At 35.3% G+C, this 19,055-nt stretch overlaps 1 protein-coding gene across 4 annotated transcripts; it reads left to right on the top strand.

The window, feature by feature from the left end:
* Nucleotides 1-239: 239 nt before the first annotated feature.
* Nucleotides 240-18,672, top strand: LOC116170189 (protein tramtrack, alpha isoform-like). 4 transcript variants are annotated; one of them, XM_031486414.1, is made up of 3 exons: nt 240-953; nt 5,593-6,507; nt 17,362-18,671. In XM_031486414.1, the coding sequence occupies exons 2-3, from the start codon at nt 5,640-5,642 to the stop codon at nt 18,099-18,101; spliced, it is 1,608 nt and encodes a 535-aa protein (XP_031342274.1). In that variant the 5' UTR covers nt 240-953; nt 5,593-5,639; the 3' UTR covers nt 18,102-18,671. The 4 variants fall into 4 exon arrangements, with proteins under 4 accessions (XP_031342274.1, XP_031342277.1, XP_031342276.1 ...); XM_031486417.1 differs by lacking the exon at nt 17,362-18,671 and adding an exon at nt 9,464-11,220 and having other exon boundaries at nt 246-953; XM_031486416.1 differs by lacking the exon at nt 17,362-18,671 and adding an exon at nt 13,033-14,966 and having other exon boundaries at nt 272-953.
* Nucleotides 18,673-19,055: the final 383 nt, after the last annotated feature.

The raw sequence follows: 19,055 nt of genomic DNA, 5'->3' as shown, positions 1-19,055 counted from the left end.
GCGGAAAGTATCTTTTACGGTATCTGATGAAATAAGAAATAGACAGAGGAGGTAGGTCGGTGCCTCGCGTAAAAAGAAGCCGAAGACAAAGCGTGACGAGCAATACCTAATGAAAACATTTTGAATCATACGCTACCTGTTGCGCACGATCAAGTTGGCGCGTTCGTCAATGGGGGTTTGCGATTGACAACAAAAAAATCAAGGCGCACATGTTTAATTAGTATTCATTATCAGCGATTAAAGGCGAAGCGCGTCGTTGCTTAGTTTCTTATTTAATCGCCGGGTAATTTTCTTAATTGTCTTTTAAATATATTCAATAATTAACGCTAATGATTTACCCTATTTTTGTTTGCTTTCTAATCATTGGGCAGGCCAACACCCCTATACAATAAATATATCACGCTCGCTATACGGGTAGGATTCCTTTAAAAAGTGTTACAAGAAGTCAAAAAGTCGTGCTCTTTTTAAGGGGGGTCAACCACCCCACGTTAAACTTGCACGTGTCGAATCCCCGTTCAATGCAACGGACCTGTTCGATGATCAAATTCAAATCACAAACACACCCATCTCGATTTAACTGGACCGCTGTTTGAGCCCTCAATGTGAGAGCTCGTTCCAGCTAACCAGACCGATCTTAAATTAGCCCCGTTGTCTGAGTTAGGTCGAGTAAATGGTTGGTCTTCTAGACATCCACAATGCTCAAGGTCATTATAGTCGTAGTGGTGGTATTACGAGTCCGAGTTGCGCGGGGATCGAGTTGGATTTAGTTACTCGAAGGGTGCGCACCACTTACTTTTCTCCCTCAGTCGAAGGAACCCCTTTAAACGGGGATATGTTGTTACAAGATTCACTTCCTGGTTAGTGGTGGTGATTAGTGGGTGTCCGAGAAGAGGACAAATGTGAGTTAACGGGTATAAGTAGTTTACTCGTGGATTACAAGGACAACTTATTGCGTAAGTATTTAACTTTATTAGCGTTTTGCGCACACCCTCTTTTATATGGCGCATGACATAAGATCTATGTTTAAAATTTTAAGGCGATCTGTGTTACATATGTCGTAAAAAACCTTGGCATGTCCGCGTTAATTAAATTTTACACCTAATTTATTTTAAATCGTCTTGTATTCGAGGGCAGCGCTGGGCCGGGGGAAAAATGTTGATATAACGGAGCTTTTATTACATATCCGTGCAAAGAAGGGACGGCGAGAAACATGCGCGCTATTTCTTTATTGTTATCCTCTTATCAGTTATCAATTTATACAAACACGGCCTGTTTAAAGGCGATCCTGGGGATTCTTACAATTTAAATCTCGGCGCCCATACTTTAGCAACCCCGAACTACCCCGAATAAATCCGAAGCGGGTTAGAGATGGTAGATTGCTGACATGGCGCGTTGAGTGTAGTGGTGTAAAATTGTCCTGTGCAAGGATTCAACCCTTTTGGATAAGTGGCAACGTCTTAAAATAGGTTAGACATTTACATTAATTTTAGTAATAAGCACGCGTTCGGGTTTGCAATTAATGCAGAAAGTAGACCGCCTTTTTTACCCCTCGCGTTTAAATCAATATATTTCTATAAATCAATACTGAAACCCCCATCGTTCTGCCCGCAGTTTTTGCAAATGACGACCCAGCCTAAAACCCGCTTAAAATTCGTTCGTTCGCATTTTTAGTTCACCTAACGTGCCATGAAAGGGTTGCGTAAACTGCGACTTCATGATATCACACAGTAGGCGGGGTGTTGTGTGGACTAGCGATAACTTCGCTTTAAAATGGCGGAGGGCTGTGCTCATTTCGTACGCGAAAGGGGTTGACTTGGAAAACGCAAATTTTATTTAAACAACAACAAATTACGGTTTGTTATTATCTCCGTCTTTATCTAAACTTTTGGCTCGCATTAAATACCGCAGGTAAATTTGCTCGCTCCAATTTGTATGACTTGACACCTGTGTGATTCAACACGTTTTCCATTTGTTTTTATTTATCGATTTAAACTATTTCGTTAATTATTGTGTGACGATGGCCTTAGCTTCCTGCTCGACGATCGCAATCGTGGCCCTGCGAATTATGGTAATGGACTAGGTAGGGCACGGCCCTGGGAAAAATTCGCCTACCTATTAATTGAATGCAATTAACATAACATCTTAACAAACCTCATCCAAATGAACATTACTAATTCTAATTGATGGCCAAATACCTACTTAATGGGGCGAAAATCGGCTGAAATTCCAATCTACAGCGTGGTCGATTTTGGTTGTCACATGTCAGTGGCGTACAATCGACCATATACTTTTACCACACTTGTATTTTGATTAGTTTTGTGATATTTTCTTTCAATAAACTATTTTTGTTATTTTTCTTAAGTTTTGCCATATTCTGTCTTGAATATATAGGTACAATATCAAACTATTGGCAATTTTCCGAAGACTACTTATCCTTTAAATGGTGGTTAAAGTTGCAGGATGATTGTCTTTTTTTTGCAGCCCCTTGCAGGTAACGCACGCACTTTTTTGCCTCTACTTTTCCAAATCATTACTGAGGGTTTCACTACGTTAGAAACGTAATTCCAAATATAAACATTTTTGTTTCTTATTTTGGTCGAATTTGATATTCTGAAATATTTGCAATTCAAAGGTCTAAACAAATGTCAGTAAGGAAAAGCGGCACCTAACCCAACAAGATAACCCATTGCTCTTGAAAGTCCAAATTATGAAAATTACAAATTTCTTCTTTGAATCAGTCACTACTGAAAAATTCCTTTGAAATGCCAATATTTTTTCCCTTCATATTTTAGCTGTTAGTTACTTCTAGTAGCTAACGATACAGGGTGTCTCAAATGCAGTGGGGTTGCATGGATAACTTTGTTATTATTGAAGGTAGAGATTAGATTAAACATACTCATTCCATAATTGTAAAAGTTAACAGAAAACAGATTCTCTCTCGGATAGGAAAATGGAATCCCAGATTGCTGAAATATAAATGCCAACTTTCTTTTCTTAGTTTGGTGGCGTATCAGATTTTCATTATCAAGGAAAATTTTTTATTCACTTTTCAACGATGTAAGATATGTTTATGATTGAATAAAGAATACTAGTAAAATTAATATTTTTACATGTTAACTCGCATGGTAATCAAGTTTTTTGCCATTTTAATAATTAATTGCTCTAGGCGATCGTTAACCAAAGAATCAAAATTACTTTTTAACCATCTAAAATTTAAATACTGCTTTTTTTATTAGTTAGGGAAATATGGACTTTTGAAATGGTCAAAAAGTCTGCCTACTTGATTAAATTGTAAGAATAATTAATTTTACTAGTATCCTTTGCCCAATCATATAATGTCTTAATCTTTGATTGAAAAGAGAATAAAAACCAAGATAAAAACTATCTTGAATTACCTATGTGAAAATCCAACATGGCGCATTTAACATTTTTGAGTTTGCTACCGTTTCTGAGATAGGTATGTTTAAAATGCAACACCCTGTACATATATCTTCTATATATCTTTGCATTCTAGCCTTGAACTAAAAATAAAGACCTTATTTCCGAGCTTATTTTTTACGGTTTTTAAAAAGTAGTAGGCCATGGATTTATGATGATTTTGTTTTGTTTATTGTATCCATTGTAACAACGGCAGACGATACCCATCAATAAAAATGACTGACAGACATTTCAAAAATTTGAAAAATGTGATATACAGTGTGTCCTCGGATAGACTTCACTATACGCGTGATTATACGTGTAATTGAATCTGGTTTTGATGTTTGGGGATCCCGACCTACTTGGCCTGAAAAGAATTTTAAGTACATTTTTACCTACATCAAATTCCTGAGAAAAGCATGCAAAAAATTGACGTAAAAATATACACAGTGTTGCATTAAAAAATACCAACTTTGGGTCAAATCTCAGGAAATGTGGTCCACGCATTTCTTTGATTACGCCACTGGATTTTACGTTTTTACTGTCTTCGATAGGTAGTATGAAATGAACATTTTTCGTTTACACCCTGTATTTCAGAAACAAACGAGCTAGATTGATTCTGCTTGTGGTATTAAAAGTTACAATAAAAAGTGGCACCGGGTCGCGAAAACCGCAAACAGCTGGGGACACTGTAGTCTCAACCAAAATAGGACACATGGTGCACTTAATTGTGCAGGTGGCATCTTCAGTGGACCTCGAACAACAATAACAATTAAGACAGTAGTGGGTGCCTTTTTCTGCAAAATTCCATACATTAAAATGATTCATGTAGCTATGACACGAGCTATGACATTCAAAACAAAATTTCTGTCTTCTTGGGGAAAAATAGACCGTAAATTTCCACTAGGGTTCTCCATTTCAAAGAGTATTGGCAGGCAAGGCAAAATTGCCGACGCATGCTTTCGACCTAGCTCTAAAATAGATAACTTGATCTCATGCAGGATTTGCCGATTTTAGTGTAGTGCTAATAGAAAAACGCCCAACCTTTAATTTCCTTATTAAAACTCGTGGGCTCATCTCATTACAGGTAAATGTAAAACTGTAAAAATGGCAACTCTAATTCTTGTAACTCGTATTGTGTAATAGTGGAGCTCAATTTTTGACTTGATTGGAGGGGTACTTTTCGTTTTTTAGCACTCTTAAAAACAATATTTGAAAACTAGAATAACCTCGAGAAAAACCCTCTAGAGACATTGTTATCAATTATTTTTGGGAGAACCAAAGTGGGGACCTTTCTTCGTGATTTTCTACTGTTTTGCAAACCGCTCCGCCCCCGGTTTAACTTTGCGGGCTCAAAAAATTGTCTTTTTTTCATACAAAAAGTTACGTTCCTCGAAGTTTCAGAGAGAGGTTGGAAGGAGGGGGGGGGGGGCTTCCAACCCCGATTTTTTTCGCAAAAATAAAAATAGAAGAATAGAAAATTTGAAAAATTTAGATACAACTTTTACTTAAAACATTTTCGGCTAAAATTAATAGTTTTGCCCTAAATTGCCATCACTTTTCACCCCTCTCAACCCCCGACATTTCTCCCCAGGAAATTCGACTGTTTTAACTATTTTTCCCCGATGTGGAATCAGTTTACCTACATAAAAAAAGCGGATTTGGATCGGGAACTAATAATTTTTGCCAAAACGTATTATACACTGTGTCCAAGATGTGTGGAAAACACAAGAGACTCTCTTGATCCCTAGAAAGCTCAAATTGTCTGAAGCGCTTTCTAGCTGTGTTAGCTACGGTGCTGCCCCTAGAAGTGGACATAGAGGTTGGAGTATTTTCCAATTTTTTCCGCTGATTTTGTAGTGACCTACGCTGATGAGGGAGAATGTAATATGGTTGTGGTATCTAAGCTTATGCCTAAGGGCTTTAATTAATTACCACTTTGTTTCTACACATTGACAGGTCGTGGAATTTTATTTTTAGTCAATTGCCCGATTTGGCTTTACCAAACGTATCTCATAGGCCTAGAATATAGTACTGTGTCAAGGCCACTTATTGAAAAATAACAAAGTATATTAAACAATAATGTAGAAATAAGTATTTTTTGGTAAGTCATCACATTTTTTGCTGTTATCATTGCATGTTGGCCAAACACTAATTGTCTGTTTGTATTTACAGTGTAGCGCTAATAAGCACATCTCTTCAAAATAGCGCCATTGCCACCAATGACAACGTTAAACTTTCGATATCCATACACATCGCAGTTCAAATCATCAGGGAACGGACCCCATCAAGCTTCAACTATGTCTTCCCAACGTTTTTGTTTACGATGGAACAACCATCAGTCAAATTTACTATCAGTATTCGATCAGTTACTTCACGACGAAAGTTTCGTAGACGTTACGTTAGCAGTCGAGGGACAGTTATTGCGCGCTCACAAAATGGTCTTGTCGGCGTGTAGTCCGTACTTTCAGGCATTATTCGTCAATCACCCCGATAAGCATCCGATTGTCATTCTAAAAGACGTTCCGTATAACGATATGCGAAGTCTGCTCGATTTCATGTACAGAGGGGAGGTGAGCGTCGACCAGGAACGATTAACCGCCTTTCTGAGAGTCGCCGAAAGTTTACGGATAAAAGGATTGACGGAAGTGAACGAAGAAAAATGTGATACTATTACTTCATCCCTAATGCAGCAGCAGCAGCACAACCAAATAAACAATAACCCCCTCCCCCACCTGCAAAGGTTACAGCCGCAAAAGCGATTCGGCGCCACCTTAAATATGCTCGGGAACGCGTTACTACAACCAAAGAGGAAACGGGGCCGGCCGAGGAAGTTATCGGGCAGTTCGAACGGCGTCGACGACTACGATCGGTCCGACTCTTTAATTCAGGGCAGTCCGGAGATGTTGGAGGTCAAGATGGGCATGGACGGCTTCACGGGCAACAACTCGGATTCGAGTAGTGGCAAACCGGAAGATAGAGATACTGATGGCGATGTTAAGATTAAGTCTGAACCTGTACCTGGTACGTCGAAGGAGCCGATCTTCAATAATGCTGTTACGAAGAACTCCGAAGAATTTACGTCCTCAGGTAAGAGATTCTGTAATTTTCTAATTTCGAGATAAAATTTGAAAGAAGGTTGAAAAGACAAGATTCTCATGTCCTAGTGTGATTTTAGAGGAGCGTAATTTTTTAAGTTGGTAGTGTTACCAACATGAGTTCTGACTTTTACACTGAATCGTATATTATATTCGTGGGCAATACAATTTTAGTATAAAAGGTTTTCATTAAAGGATGTGGAATATGAAAATATGAGAAGATGATTAAGTAGTGAATATTCTCCACAAAAATACATTTTTTTAATGGAACCCCCTGTATTTAACTGCATTTTTTAATTCTAGGTAGTTTTAAAGATAATTCGATTTATAGGCTTTCTTTGTAGATGCAAAGTTACAAAACTTCATATTAAAAAATTTCACTTTTTTAAATGGAACACTCTGTATATATTTTTTATTTTTTACAATATAAAAACCAAGAAAACCAATATATTTTTTGATACGAAACGTTATTGAATTCTAGGATAATAGTGTGTGTGAATGTACGTTAACAACTACGACATGTTTATTTTGGTTCAAATAATTTTTTTATTCAAAAACAGCATAAATTCTCATGAATTTAACATATGTATAATTAAACATTAATCTACATAAATAAAATACACATGCAGCGCGTCTGGATTATAGAGGAGCGCCCGGACTATCTTTGTGACAGGCCGTCCGGGTTACTGGATGTCCAGATTAGCATGTGTCCGGACTAAAGAAGTTGCACTATAAAAAAAACTTGTACAATTACACGTGGAATTAAAAAATGCATTCAAATACAAAAAAAAGGACCTTTTTGCCCCCCTACTTTGTGAGCGCACCCTGTATAATCCAAAATATTTTTAAAATGTTGAGAATTTTCCACCATATCGGTACACAAAAACGCATGAAAAATCGTTGAAGGCATTAAGTTACCTCGTGCAATCGTTCATTCATCCTGTACAAATAAAAGGGAAATAATTCGAGGGGTTGACCACTTGACAATTTTGAAATAATAGTACCACTTATAACATGGTATTTATGTTTTGTTAACAAAAAATATTAAAATTGGGGGGGAATCTGCAATGTAATTTTAAACGCGTTTTTTTAGTCACAAGGCAATTTTGCCCCCGTTTAATGCTACACTGTATCTCTCACCATTATGGACATCCCAATGGTTACTCACGAATTTGAACCACTTTGTACACTGCCAAAATTTTAAAGAAATCAAAATATGTAACCGTTTTGCAAAAAAATATCTTTGTTTTTTCCCGTTTTTTGGTAATAAAACCCTGTATAATTTTTGTAGATTGTACATGTAAAAAGAAAGCCTTTCGAATAATTTAATAGCAATTATGCGTTGCTATTAAAATAGAAAAAGGCTGGTGCCGTAGCGGCGCTTCAATTTTTTTTCAAAAGTAATGGGTCGGATTTAAATCTTTAGGAAAAAAATCTACAATTTTCCTTTGTTTTTCGGCCACTCTTGACTGTTTTGGTTAATCCGATTTTGTTCACATTTTTGATATGTATATTATCATATCCAAAGTTGCGTTTAACCCAAACGGTCAGAGTGGTTGAAAAACAAAAGATGATTTTTTCAAATGATTTAAATTAACAGCATTGTAGTTGTAAAAAAAAAATCCTTGCATTTTACTTTATGTACCTATACTAATCCATGTATTAATAATGCCATTTTGAAGGTTTTATTAAGCATATTTTTACATATATTATTATTGCTTATTCAAAACGCTCCCGGCCCTTTAGGAACGAGAACATATGTTGTTTAATTAAGAAAAGTTGTTTGGAGTAAAAAACTGAGTAAATGTGCAAAATTTTTAAAGACCTAGGCCTACTTTGGTTTTTTTAATATGTATTTTTATTTCTCAACTGTATTTTTTGACGAAATTCGAAAAAATGTGACAGAACAGTACAAAAAAATCTTAACGTTTTTTGAAAATTTGAAAAGCACCCTTAATTTTTCGAAAATGTTTCGTTTCTTGCCAGAGACAGCCAAATAATCAGGGACACACTGTATGTGGGTATAAAAAGAAACATATTGCTCGCATTTTGTATCCCTATTCACTTTAATTGCCATCTATGCGTCTTCGTTGGTGTACGAAATTGTAACTATATTCGGACGGTTAATCTGTTAGGCGCCCTTACATATAGAGAGCAGTAGAAGCTTTTCAGACTCGCTTGTTGCGATCTGGGAAGTGAGACAGGAGGGGGGCGTCCCTTCCTCTTCTTTCTTAAATGTAAAGGATTCTGGCATTGGTTTTGTTTGTAGACTCAAATTATTAGGAACCAGTTGCTCTATTTTAGGTAATCCCATATTTAGTTTGTAATTTCCATGGTATTTTTGTGCAGCTCTGTTTATTCTCGTCTACAGTATATGTAAAAAAGACTTGACAGGTGCAATGAACAAAACCAGCACTTGTTTAATATTTTTCTCAGTGAGCACATAACATATTATTTGATATTCTCGTAAAGTTACAGAACTGAGGGAATACCCTAAAATAAAACTAGCCATAGAATGCCAGAAGAATCCCAAGAGAATATCACATTTATTACTACCTCTTGGTTCTTTAAAACTATACCAAATTTTGGTCCAAAAAAGAGTGCTCTAAAACACTTAAATTGTCTAATCAGTTGCACCAGATCCACTAAGAGATGATGATATTACCCCTTTCCAAATACGAAAAGCTGTTATATAGTTACTTTTCTCTGTGAATCAACACCAAACAAATGTTAGTGAAGGGAAAAGCTATAGTGCCGTGTTACGGTAGTGCGGTGTCATATGCAAAGAGGTGAGTGAAATGAAGTATTTATTAAAGGGAAGAGTGTAAGGAATGAGCCACACACAGAGAACTTTTTTTAACAAAACTTAGTACATACTGAACGCGGCTTATTCCCTATAGCTTTTCCCTCTGTCTTTTTCGTACATCTAACCTGTGTCCTAATTACAGACAATGAAAAGGATACAACGAATACTCACGAAGATTTCGACGGATCAACTCAGGAGGACTTGCACATGCATCATCCCGATCTCACACTTTCAGATGACGACGAAGAACTAGACTCGCCGTACGAAGTTGTAGATTTTAAGCTTGACGCGACTAGTGAGGTCGATAATAATGTTAACGGTAACAATAAAACTGATATTTTCGATTTCGACGAGGATTCGAATTACGAGTTTATCCTCCACGATCAGATGTGCTACTCGAAATTGAACCGCTTCGAGAAGTGCTCGAGGAAAATTTACGACCCCGACAAGTCGGCGCGCGATTTTTGCGTGAGAGAGAAGGATAATTTGTATCGCTGTACCGTCTGCGACCGTGTCTACACGCACATCAGCAACTTCTGCAGGCACTACATGACGTCGCACAAGGTCGACGTGAAGATGTTCATGTGTCCGGTCTGTTGTCGCGAGTTTACGCGCAAAGACAACATGCTGGCGCATTTGAAGATAATTCACAAACCCGGTAACGCTGTGCCTTAATTTGTAGCTTTAACTAAATCCGAAAAGTGTTCAAATTATTTCCATAAGACTGATTCGTTACAATTCAGATTCGACGATTTGTCTACAGGGTGTCACACTTTAAAAGTAAGCCAAATATAGTTTTAAGCATGGGATATTTTTAAGAAAATTTTTATACCTCAATATCTGTAAGTGAGGCACTTAATTTGTGGTGAATGCCTGAAATGTTTTATTACGGTAGTAGCTGTTAGGAATTAGAAGAGTTTTGTGCAATTTTATTCGTTGTTATAAATTATATCAAATTTGTTAGTGTTTGTACAAGGTAGGTTTAGTGTCATTTTAGGAGGAAATATATGAAGAATAGTCACATGTTACAAAAATGGAGTAGGTTACCTAGCTAAAATTTAGTGTTTATTCTGTTTCAAATGAAGTCCGCCCTATTGCCATTGGCAATAATTGTAGAGTTGGAAAGACGGTTAAATTACCAAAATTGTGAATTTTTGTCTACTGAATCTAAATTTGTAATTAAAAAACAAAACAACATCACATTTTTCAGATAATAACAAAAATGTAGCTTTTTTATATGGAACACCCTGTGTGTGTTTATGTTTTTTACCCAGTTTACGTTTTTATCATATGACTGCTAACTTTGAAATTAATTACATACTACTGTTTTTTCCTAGAAAATATGACTTTTTCGCCTTGTACTTAAGAAAATGGAAACTTTTTGAACTTTTAAGTTATTTTTATATATATTTCTTAATTTCACCTGTTATTCTTGTTTTGTTAACGCACATAAAGTCCTAGTTTATATATAGCCAGATAAAAAAGTCACTTGTTTGTTATTATCAGAAAAACGCTATGTTGTTTTGTTTTTTTAATTACAGATTTCTATTCAGTAGAAAAAAATACAAAATATTGATGATTTAACAGTCTTTTTAACTCTGCAAATTAGAAAGTTGGCAACTTAATTTGAAACAGACTGTATATTATTAAAAAAAATTTTGATAATATAAAATATAAAAAATATTGATATTGATTCTGACGACTATTGTAACATGTGACCGATTCGCTCGTTGCGCACAATTGCCTTAAAGTGCTCTTAACTAATATTTCTTAATGCGGACTGTCGCTATTGTCGACAGTTCGGTTTTATACCAATGCGTAAGCTAAGTTTTTACAATGTAGTTGAAATTTTGTAAGTATCTAATAAAACTGAACTCTTGTTCTTGGCTACCATTATTACCACTTTCTTTTACTAATCGCAGCTTTGGCGGGAGATGTGGATCGAAGGTAATTTTAATATTTTAGATTTGAATATTTTATTATTTGTTTTGTTTTTGTATTTATTTACGTTGTTGTTGAAGTAGCAAGTTTAAGTATCATCTTCATTAATAAATTTGTTTTATACATGTACCATTACTATTTTATTTATAATTATTGGCAGCGCTATGTAAACGCTCTTGTCCTATTTGTTTTGCATTAGGTAGATATGTGCCTATTATAGAATGCACAACTTAGAGAATTTAGTTCTACAAATGCAAGTGCAGTGTGTATGTTGCGAATGTCCAACTTGAAACATTTTAGGTCTTCTGAAAGAGCCTTTTTTCAAAGGTCAATTAATGCAGCACTTCATATGTGAGTGTAGTGAGCCTTTAGACCAGGGGTCGGCAAATTATGACACGCGTGTCAACAAGTGACACGTGAAAGTATTTTAGAAAACACGCAGAGGAGCAGAGCGAAATATACTGTACCCATCTTACTTTCGTACTTACACGCGCCGATCTCTAACTCTAGTCGCATTTTTGTGCATTTTTGATTCCCTCCCTCCTATCCAGTTACAACTGTAATTTACAAAATAATTTCCTATGTGTCCTATCCAGAGCTTCGTACTATCTAGAGCTTGGTACAATTCATTCATTCATTTGACACGCTTAAAGGTTTTTTTTTAATTGGTTAAAAAAATGACACGTTGAAACTATAGTGGTGCCGACCCCTGCTTTAGACTGAGTAAGTGTGTATGGCAATGATGCAAGAGAGGAAGATATATATCAAACACCAAAAGTGAAAAAACAAAAGTATCATCTGTTACTACTATCACTCTCATAGCAACACATAACCTTCAAAATCATTATCAAATTTGATTTTTCCATCAGTACCAAAGAGTACTCTTTGCTAGTACATTAGTACTATCTAGTACTGGTTGAGTACTATCCCAAAGGGAAAAAATACACATGTAGACAGGTAACACACAGGAATTATTAATAATTATATGGCAGCTAACTCATGTATTGCCTATATTTCTTCTTCTCATTTTATTTCCTTGTTTAATTATGATGATTATAGAATGTATGAAAAGTCATAGATATTGGGGGCCGTTAAAAACCAAACATTCTAAAAATCTCATAACCTTGGGGAACGGGGGTTTTTCAGACCCTACATTTTTTACTTTGACTCAAAAGCTCATTTTTGCATTAGGTATTGCACATTGTGTATATACAGGTATGTGACTAGCGCTGATCCCATCCTCATTTACTATACAGCGGCGGACTACACGCCAATAGTTAACTGGCTCATCAACTTCTAACATTTAACAGTTTTCCTAAGGTCCTACAAGCACAATGTAGAACAGATAGCTAGTGTAAGAAGTACCTGTATTACTCTTTATTTGTGTGCAGATAAATATACTGTGTACTGTCTAGTATGGGAATGCTGCTAACCAGTACAGCTAACTGGTTTTCATTTCATTTAGTGATATTACATGGCTGAGTCATGTACCAAATTTCAGTGTGCTTTAAAAGCTGCCAAACATCAAAGTCCGTCCTCTTTGGATATAAAATATGACGTGGACATTTTTTATTTGTACTATTTGTATTAGCTTGTATGAAATCATTTGTTTGCGCATGTTTCGCAAGTTGATTTGTTGTTGACTGTACCACTATTTTATACTGCAGAATGCACATTTGAATATTGCAAAAATCGTATTTATTTATTATTATTTTCTAGTAGCTTATCGCTAAGGTGTGTTGGACAAACAATAAACTGTAATTTTTCTAGATTCCGTCACGGATAAGCTGACGCCGAAGGTGGAGCTGCTAGTACCGAAAACGGAGCCGAACACTCAGATAACCGAAAACAATTCCCCCGCGACTACGCCCGATAACATAAACAATAATAACAATAACAATACAACGCCATCTGTGACACCTACGTTAACGACGACCGCCATGAGTGCGCCGCCCGTGCGTCAACCCGTCAAACGGAGGGCGCGGCGTAGAGCGACGTCGCAAAGCCAGGATCCCGCCGAACAGCTAACGGAAATGTCAGTTAGAGGATTAAATTTATTTAGATACGCCTCGATAAACGAGGGCGTTTATCAATGTACAGAATGTGCAAAAGTAGATGTACAAAAAACATTTAAAAATAAGTATAGCTTTCAACGACACGCCTTCTTGTATCACGAGGGCCATCAAAGAAAAGTATTTCCATGTCCGGTATGCCAAAAAGAGTTTTCGAGGCCAGATAAAATGAAAAACCACATGAAAACCGTTCACGACTGTTTCATGCCGAAAGATTGCGTTTTTCCGATGGGATTTTTTCTCCCGCCGGAGAACATGCTCGAATCAAACGTATACACTCCAGACATGCAGGTACAACAAGATTAGCGTAGTAGTTCAAAACTAAGAGAAAATCTCAACTTATAGAACAAACCAAATTATCTGATGGTTTAACCATATAGCGTTTCGGTGATAGAATACAATTCAGAGTGACTCATTTATCTGTAGCTTTTCTCGATTAGGTTCGAAGCGCCGACGAAAATGTGTGATAAATAACTCACCCTGTATCTACCAACCAATATGTACAACTGATATGCTAACGTTGGCATTAATCACTTGTGATTAACCGTTTGGTTAAAAAGGACCTTAAAAAGGTAATTTAGTTAAAAAATATTAACAGAAACTGCATAGCAGTGATTAATCCAAACAAACACAAAATTACTAACGGATTTTACAAATTTAATTTTTTTTCTTTAAAAAAATTTTTACTTTAGATTTGGTTTGGATAGAACTTTAGGGGTTTTGCAAATATCTAGTTTAGAGTTATGTTTTAGTTGTTAATAACAAACAAAAATTTATATATCTAGTATTTACATTATTAAATACTTAATATTAGAGTAACCAGAATTTATTGACTGCACACGGTAGACAATAATATTGTTATATATATATTTATATGAACGGCCGTAAAAACGCACAATTGTAACATAGTTAATATTTTTCGCATTGAAATATTTAAGTAGGTGTTGGGGAATAACGGAGAAAAGCTCATGTTGTTAGCTAAAAGTTTTCATAGAGCACAAAATGTAGTTTTATTTGCTGTTTGTTTTTCTATATTCTCTATTGTAAATTTTTTGATTTTTTGTTGTGATTTTAATCGATAAGCAATTAAGTCGACTTTGTTAAAAACATTTTATATGTCTGTTCGATATTTAATATCTTTAGTTTGCAATAGTCGAGAATGTTGACAATAGCTGTGTAATAATTTTTTTGTTTAGTTAGTGTTTTTTTTTAATCATTTTATCTTGGCTTATGGCCAGTTGTCACAGTTCTTCCATGTTAGGCTCGAGCCGTCGTATAAAATGCGGAGGAGCCTTAATTAAGGAACTAAAAGTAAGTGCAATTAATATAGAAATTTATTACTAACAAGTTATTTAGAATTTAAATCGATCTTCTTTATTTTTGTTGCAAATTTGAGAAATTTGCCTTTTGTTATGCACACAGAATTTATCAATGTTGACAACCTTATTAACAATTTACATCGGCTACCTATCCGAGTTGCACATTGTTTTCTAAGAATTGTCCTTTTTAAATAATGATATGAACTTAGTTGCGTATTCGTACGTGGAAAATTTTTAGACTGACTAATGTACCTTTAAACAATTTTTTTATACAGGATAAGTTCCTTTAGTGAAAGAATGGGTAACTTGGGTCGCAATGTTTTTTAAGTTAGAAATCATTTCTCGAAGAGTATTGTTTTTTATCTAAAATTGTTGTTTTGATTAAAAATCATTTTTTAGTGAATAAAAATGCTTTAAATTAAGTTTCTCGTCATCCTTATTGTACATTTCTAAGATTGACGTCAAACTTATCTATTAACTAACCTAATATTTATCGTTACTTTCTGTACTTTGTTTGTATTAATGGTGCAAATGTATAAAATAAATTAAGTAGTTCTCCTTCCATTGCAAATGATCTATTATGTAAGTATAAAATTGTTTATGTATTTTCGTTTATTAATAAATCTACCTCTAATGCAAGCCTCCTTATTAGTAATCAAATCTTATTGGTAATAACATTACATCTTATTACATATTGTGTACTTCAAAAATCTAGCCTTGGATTTTAATTTAACTTGCATATCTGCAGCATTCTAACAATTAAAAATCAGGTGCCAAATTTTTGACAGAACTGCTTCCCTAGCAAGCGCACTTTTTACTTCTGTTTGTGGGCGTATCATTTAACACGGAAATCTGGGGAAGTAGTGTAACTTCCCCCTAAGTTTATTGTTCATCTTGGCATCGCCGTGCCATGAATAAAGATAGGTATAAAGCTGATACTCATGCGCGCTGTTGGAACCACCCTCTAGAATATGAATTTGCAAAGTGTTTATAAGCGCATAGACGAATGTTCCACTGTACAATTAAAGGAAGTGTAGATCTAGAGGTTGGTGTGTGATATTTACTGTTTTAAGAGTACCTACTCATGTCCAAGATAAAAACACACTTTCAATCCTTTTTCTGTTTAAACATTTATTAGATATACCTGGTAATGTCTAATTAGTAATTACTCTGTTAATTTATTGATTGACCGTGCCCAGTACCATTACATTTCAGTTTGTCAAATGCAGGAAACGGGAATTTACTTAATAATTTCAATTGCAACATAATGATCGTTTATTAAAGTAGCCCGAGTTTATTTTACATATGAAAATCAATAACACCTACCTATACTCTTAAATTATTATTACATAATGGTGAATATGGACCATTTCCCAATCTGATATTGACTGTTTATTAATGTCATCACTGATCATCACTAAAACAAAAATCGCTTTTATGAGAGTCGTCTTCGCCTAAATCAATAATTAGATCATTTACGCAAATATCAAGAACATATTCTGATTCCATAAACTGGGATTCCACTTTTTGAATGTTTGCATGCTAATTTTGTGACGATTGAACAATGGTGGGCAAATTTTGTTTCTCAGCTTGAGTGTAGTGTTACATGAAGTAACCCAGTGTTTAATATAAGCTTTTTTCAACGGGATTCAATTCTGGATGTAATGGCGGAGGTCGCAAAACCGAATGTCCATGGGCTGTCAATACAGAATCAACAGTAGGTAGGTATATTTTTTGTATCAGACTGAGATCTGTATCTTCTTATTACTTCATACAACTCCAGTTTGGTCATCTTTTTCGTATAGGGAATATGTTTGTCATCCAACCATCGTTGCATTTCTTTTTTATTTGACAGTACGATGTTCTTTGCTAAAGGGTGTATTATGACAGATTTGGGATACATTTTTCTTCCAGCGATTTCATGAAATTATTTCCATTCATGTCATCGCGGTAGTCGCACCCGTTTTGCTTCCGGGTTTAAAAATTAATAACGCATTTAGTACAAATCCAAAATAACTAAATGTGGACCATCCTCTATTGGTTGATGTAATCCCGCCGAAGTTCCGTCTGACGAAGAAGAATAGGTAAAGTATGGTTTGAATAGGTTTCATGTAAATATACGATTGACCGTTTTTCATCATGGTAGGTTGATATTTTATGCTAATCTGGCAACTGTAACATCATATTGGACAATAGACTGAATGTACTTGTTTATTCTGATTGACTTGTCTAATAAATTCGCCGTTCTTCTCAAACTTAAAAATCTAGCAAAGATGTAGCAATTTTTTCACTTTTTTTGATAATTGACCAAAACCTATGCTTGTTTCACAGTGGAATTAATTTGCGACATTTTGAGCTGAAAACCACCTTTATACCAATTTTGGTTTCTGAGATATCTACAGCTCTTCTAAGATTGGTAAATTATTGAAAATGAGATGCGTGATTTCTGCACCCAAACGAAACACCAAGATGATTGCACATGTCGTCAGCGTACTTACAATCGATTATTACCTAAAAAATAATGTCGATTGGAGTAATGAATAAAATATAATCATCATTCGTGAACTTTCAGAGTTAAATTATTCATATGCAATCGTACTTTTAGAAAGTATTTCACTGCCCACCATAGATACATTATTACAGTTCTGCAATACCTACTGAGTGGGCCAATATAATGTCTCTTTGGCTAATGTAAACCCTATTTACAGATGAACAATATTACGAAAACAACCAAAACCATTCTAACATGCCCGAATCAGTGACTGTCGAATTAATAACCTGTCCCCCGAAACACCAAGACACCGTAATAATTTCGACGGAATCGGCCAGATGTGTTATTGAAGAGAATATTTGCGACATTAACGACGTGAGCGAAGATGCGGATTTGGAAGCGGCGGCCGGTGTGCACTTCCTTACCGATAGCGATAACAGTTTAATGATAACGACTGATAATGGGGAAAATTACGAGAGGAAGAAGAGCGAACTGTTGGAGTACCTGACGCGTCCAGATGGTAGTGTCGTGTGTAAGCTGTGCGGTGAGGTGTTGGCGAGTAGAACACATTGGTACAGACACAAGTATAAATTACACGTTAATAGTATGATCAATCCAGCTCCATTATTTAAGTGTACACATTGTAACGTATTTTTTAAAAGTCGAAAGGGGTACATGGGACACATATCGACGAGGCACTCAGAGAACATTGAACAGCAGGAGGAGCTTAATATTAGTATAAAGGAGGAGATTGTCGAAACCATTGAAAGTCCTAAAGTTCACAGGAAAAAGGAGATTAAATCTGCTGACTGGGAAGAGCAAAGGGTGAAGGAGGAGAAGTTAGTCGCTGATATTATTGACAGGGTGAGAAAAGAGTGTGAGGCGCAAGGAACTACTGTTACGAGAAGGGGGTATAGTCGAAGGTCAACAGTTATGATGAATACTTGCTCCAATTGAATAGGTTTAACAATTCATTTGCAACAGTGCCAAAAAAATGAAATTCGGTCATTTTGGAACAACAGAAATATCATTAAGCAATATTTCATTAATATAGTAGGCATTTATTTTTTTCATCTGATGATGAGCTCAAACAGACTGTGACAATATGGCAAATTTGGCTATGTTTTTGAACAGTTGCGAAAGAGATTGACTTGGTGCCTTTGAAGGTCCTCTTGTTCTTAAAGCACCTCGAACTGTAAACATGATGAGCTTATGCTCAATTTGGTTTCAAAGATATCCTATTACAAGATGTGTGATACTTAAGAGAATTTTATGCTTCTGTCCATTTTTAGTATTTATTACTCTACTATGTACTTTGTAAATAATAGAAGCTCAAACAATTATAAGAAAATAACAGTGTGTGATTTCAGGATGCCAAAATCGATAGCACTTTTGTTATTTGCACGATTTATGTTTACATATGTTGCTCAATTTATTGATCTATATATTTTGATTGTATAAAACATTATACCTGTTTCGTAATGTGCCAAAAACTGTTTTAGCTGATAATGTACCAATTTGCTTATATTTTATTGTGAAATTTTGATTAGTATCGTCTCCTGAATGTACGAATTTAAATAGTGTGAATATGTAAAAAAAGATATTTTTAATAACTATTTAGGGTATTAAGGCATGATTATAATCTCTATTGTATATTCTGACTCCAAATATAAAGGCTGAATAAAATTGTACGATTTCAAATTAGCTGACTGTTTTGTTGAATGTCATATTTACCAAGAATTGTGTGTTAGTCGTTATCACTTTTTGTAATGGATTGAAATGTTCTTCTACATATCAACGTATTTCACACTGTTTCCGGCCTTCGCATAGGTACAGATTTGATTTGTTCACTTTCAATCTACTATTTACTGCAACGTGAATGCAATAATATTTTGATACAATTCCAAATTT

Source organism: Photinus pyralis, unplaced genomic scaffold (genome assembly GCF_008802855.1).
Source record: "Photinus pyralis isolate 1611_PpyrPB1 unplaced genomic scaffold, Ppyr1.3 Ppyr1.4_LG5, whole genome shotgun sequence".
NCBI lineage: Eukaryota > Metazoa > Arthropoda > Insecta > Coleoptera > Lampyridae > Photinus > Photinus pyralis.
This window is presented reverse-complemented; position numbering and strand designations above follow the sequence as displayed.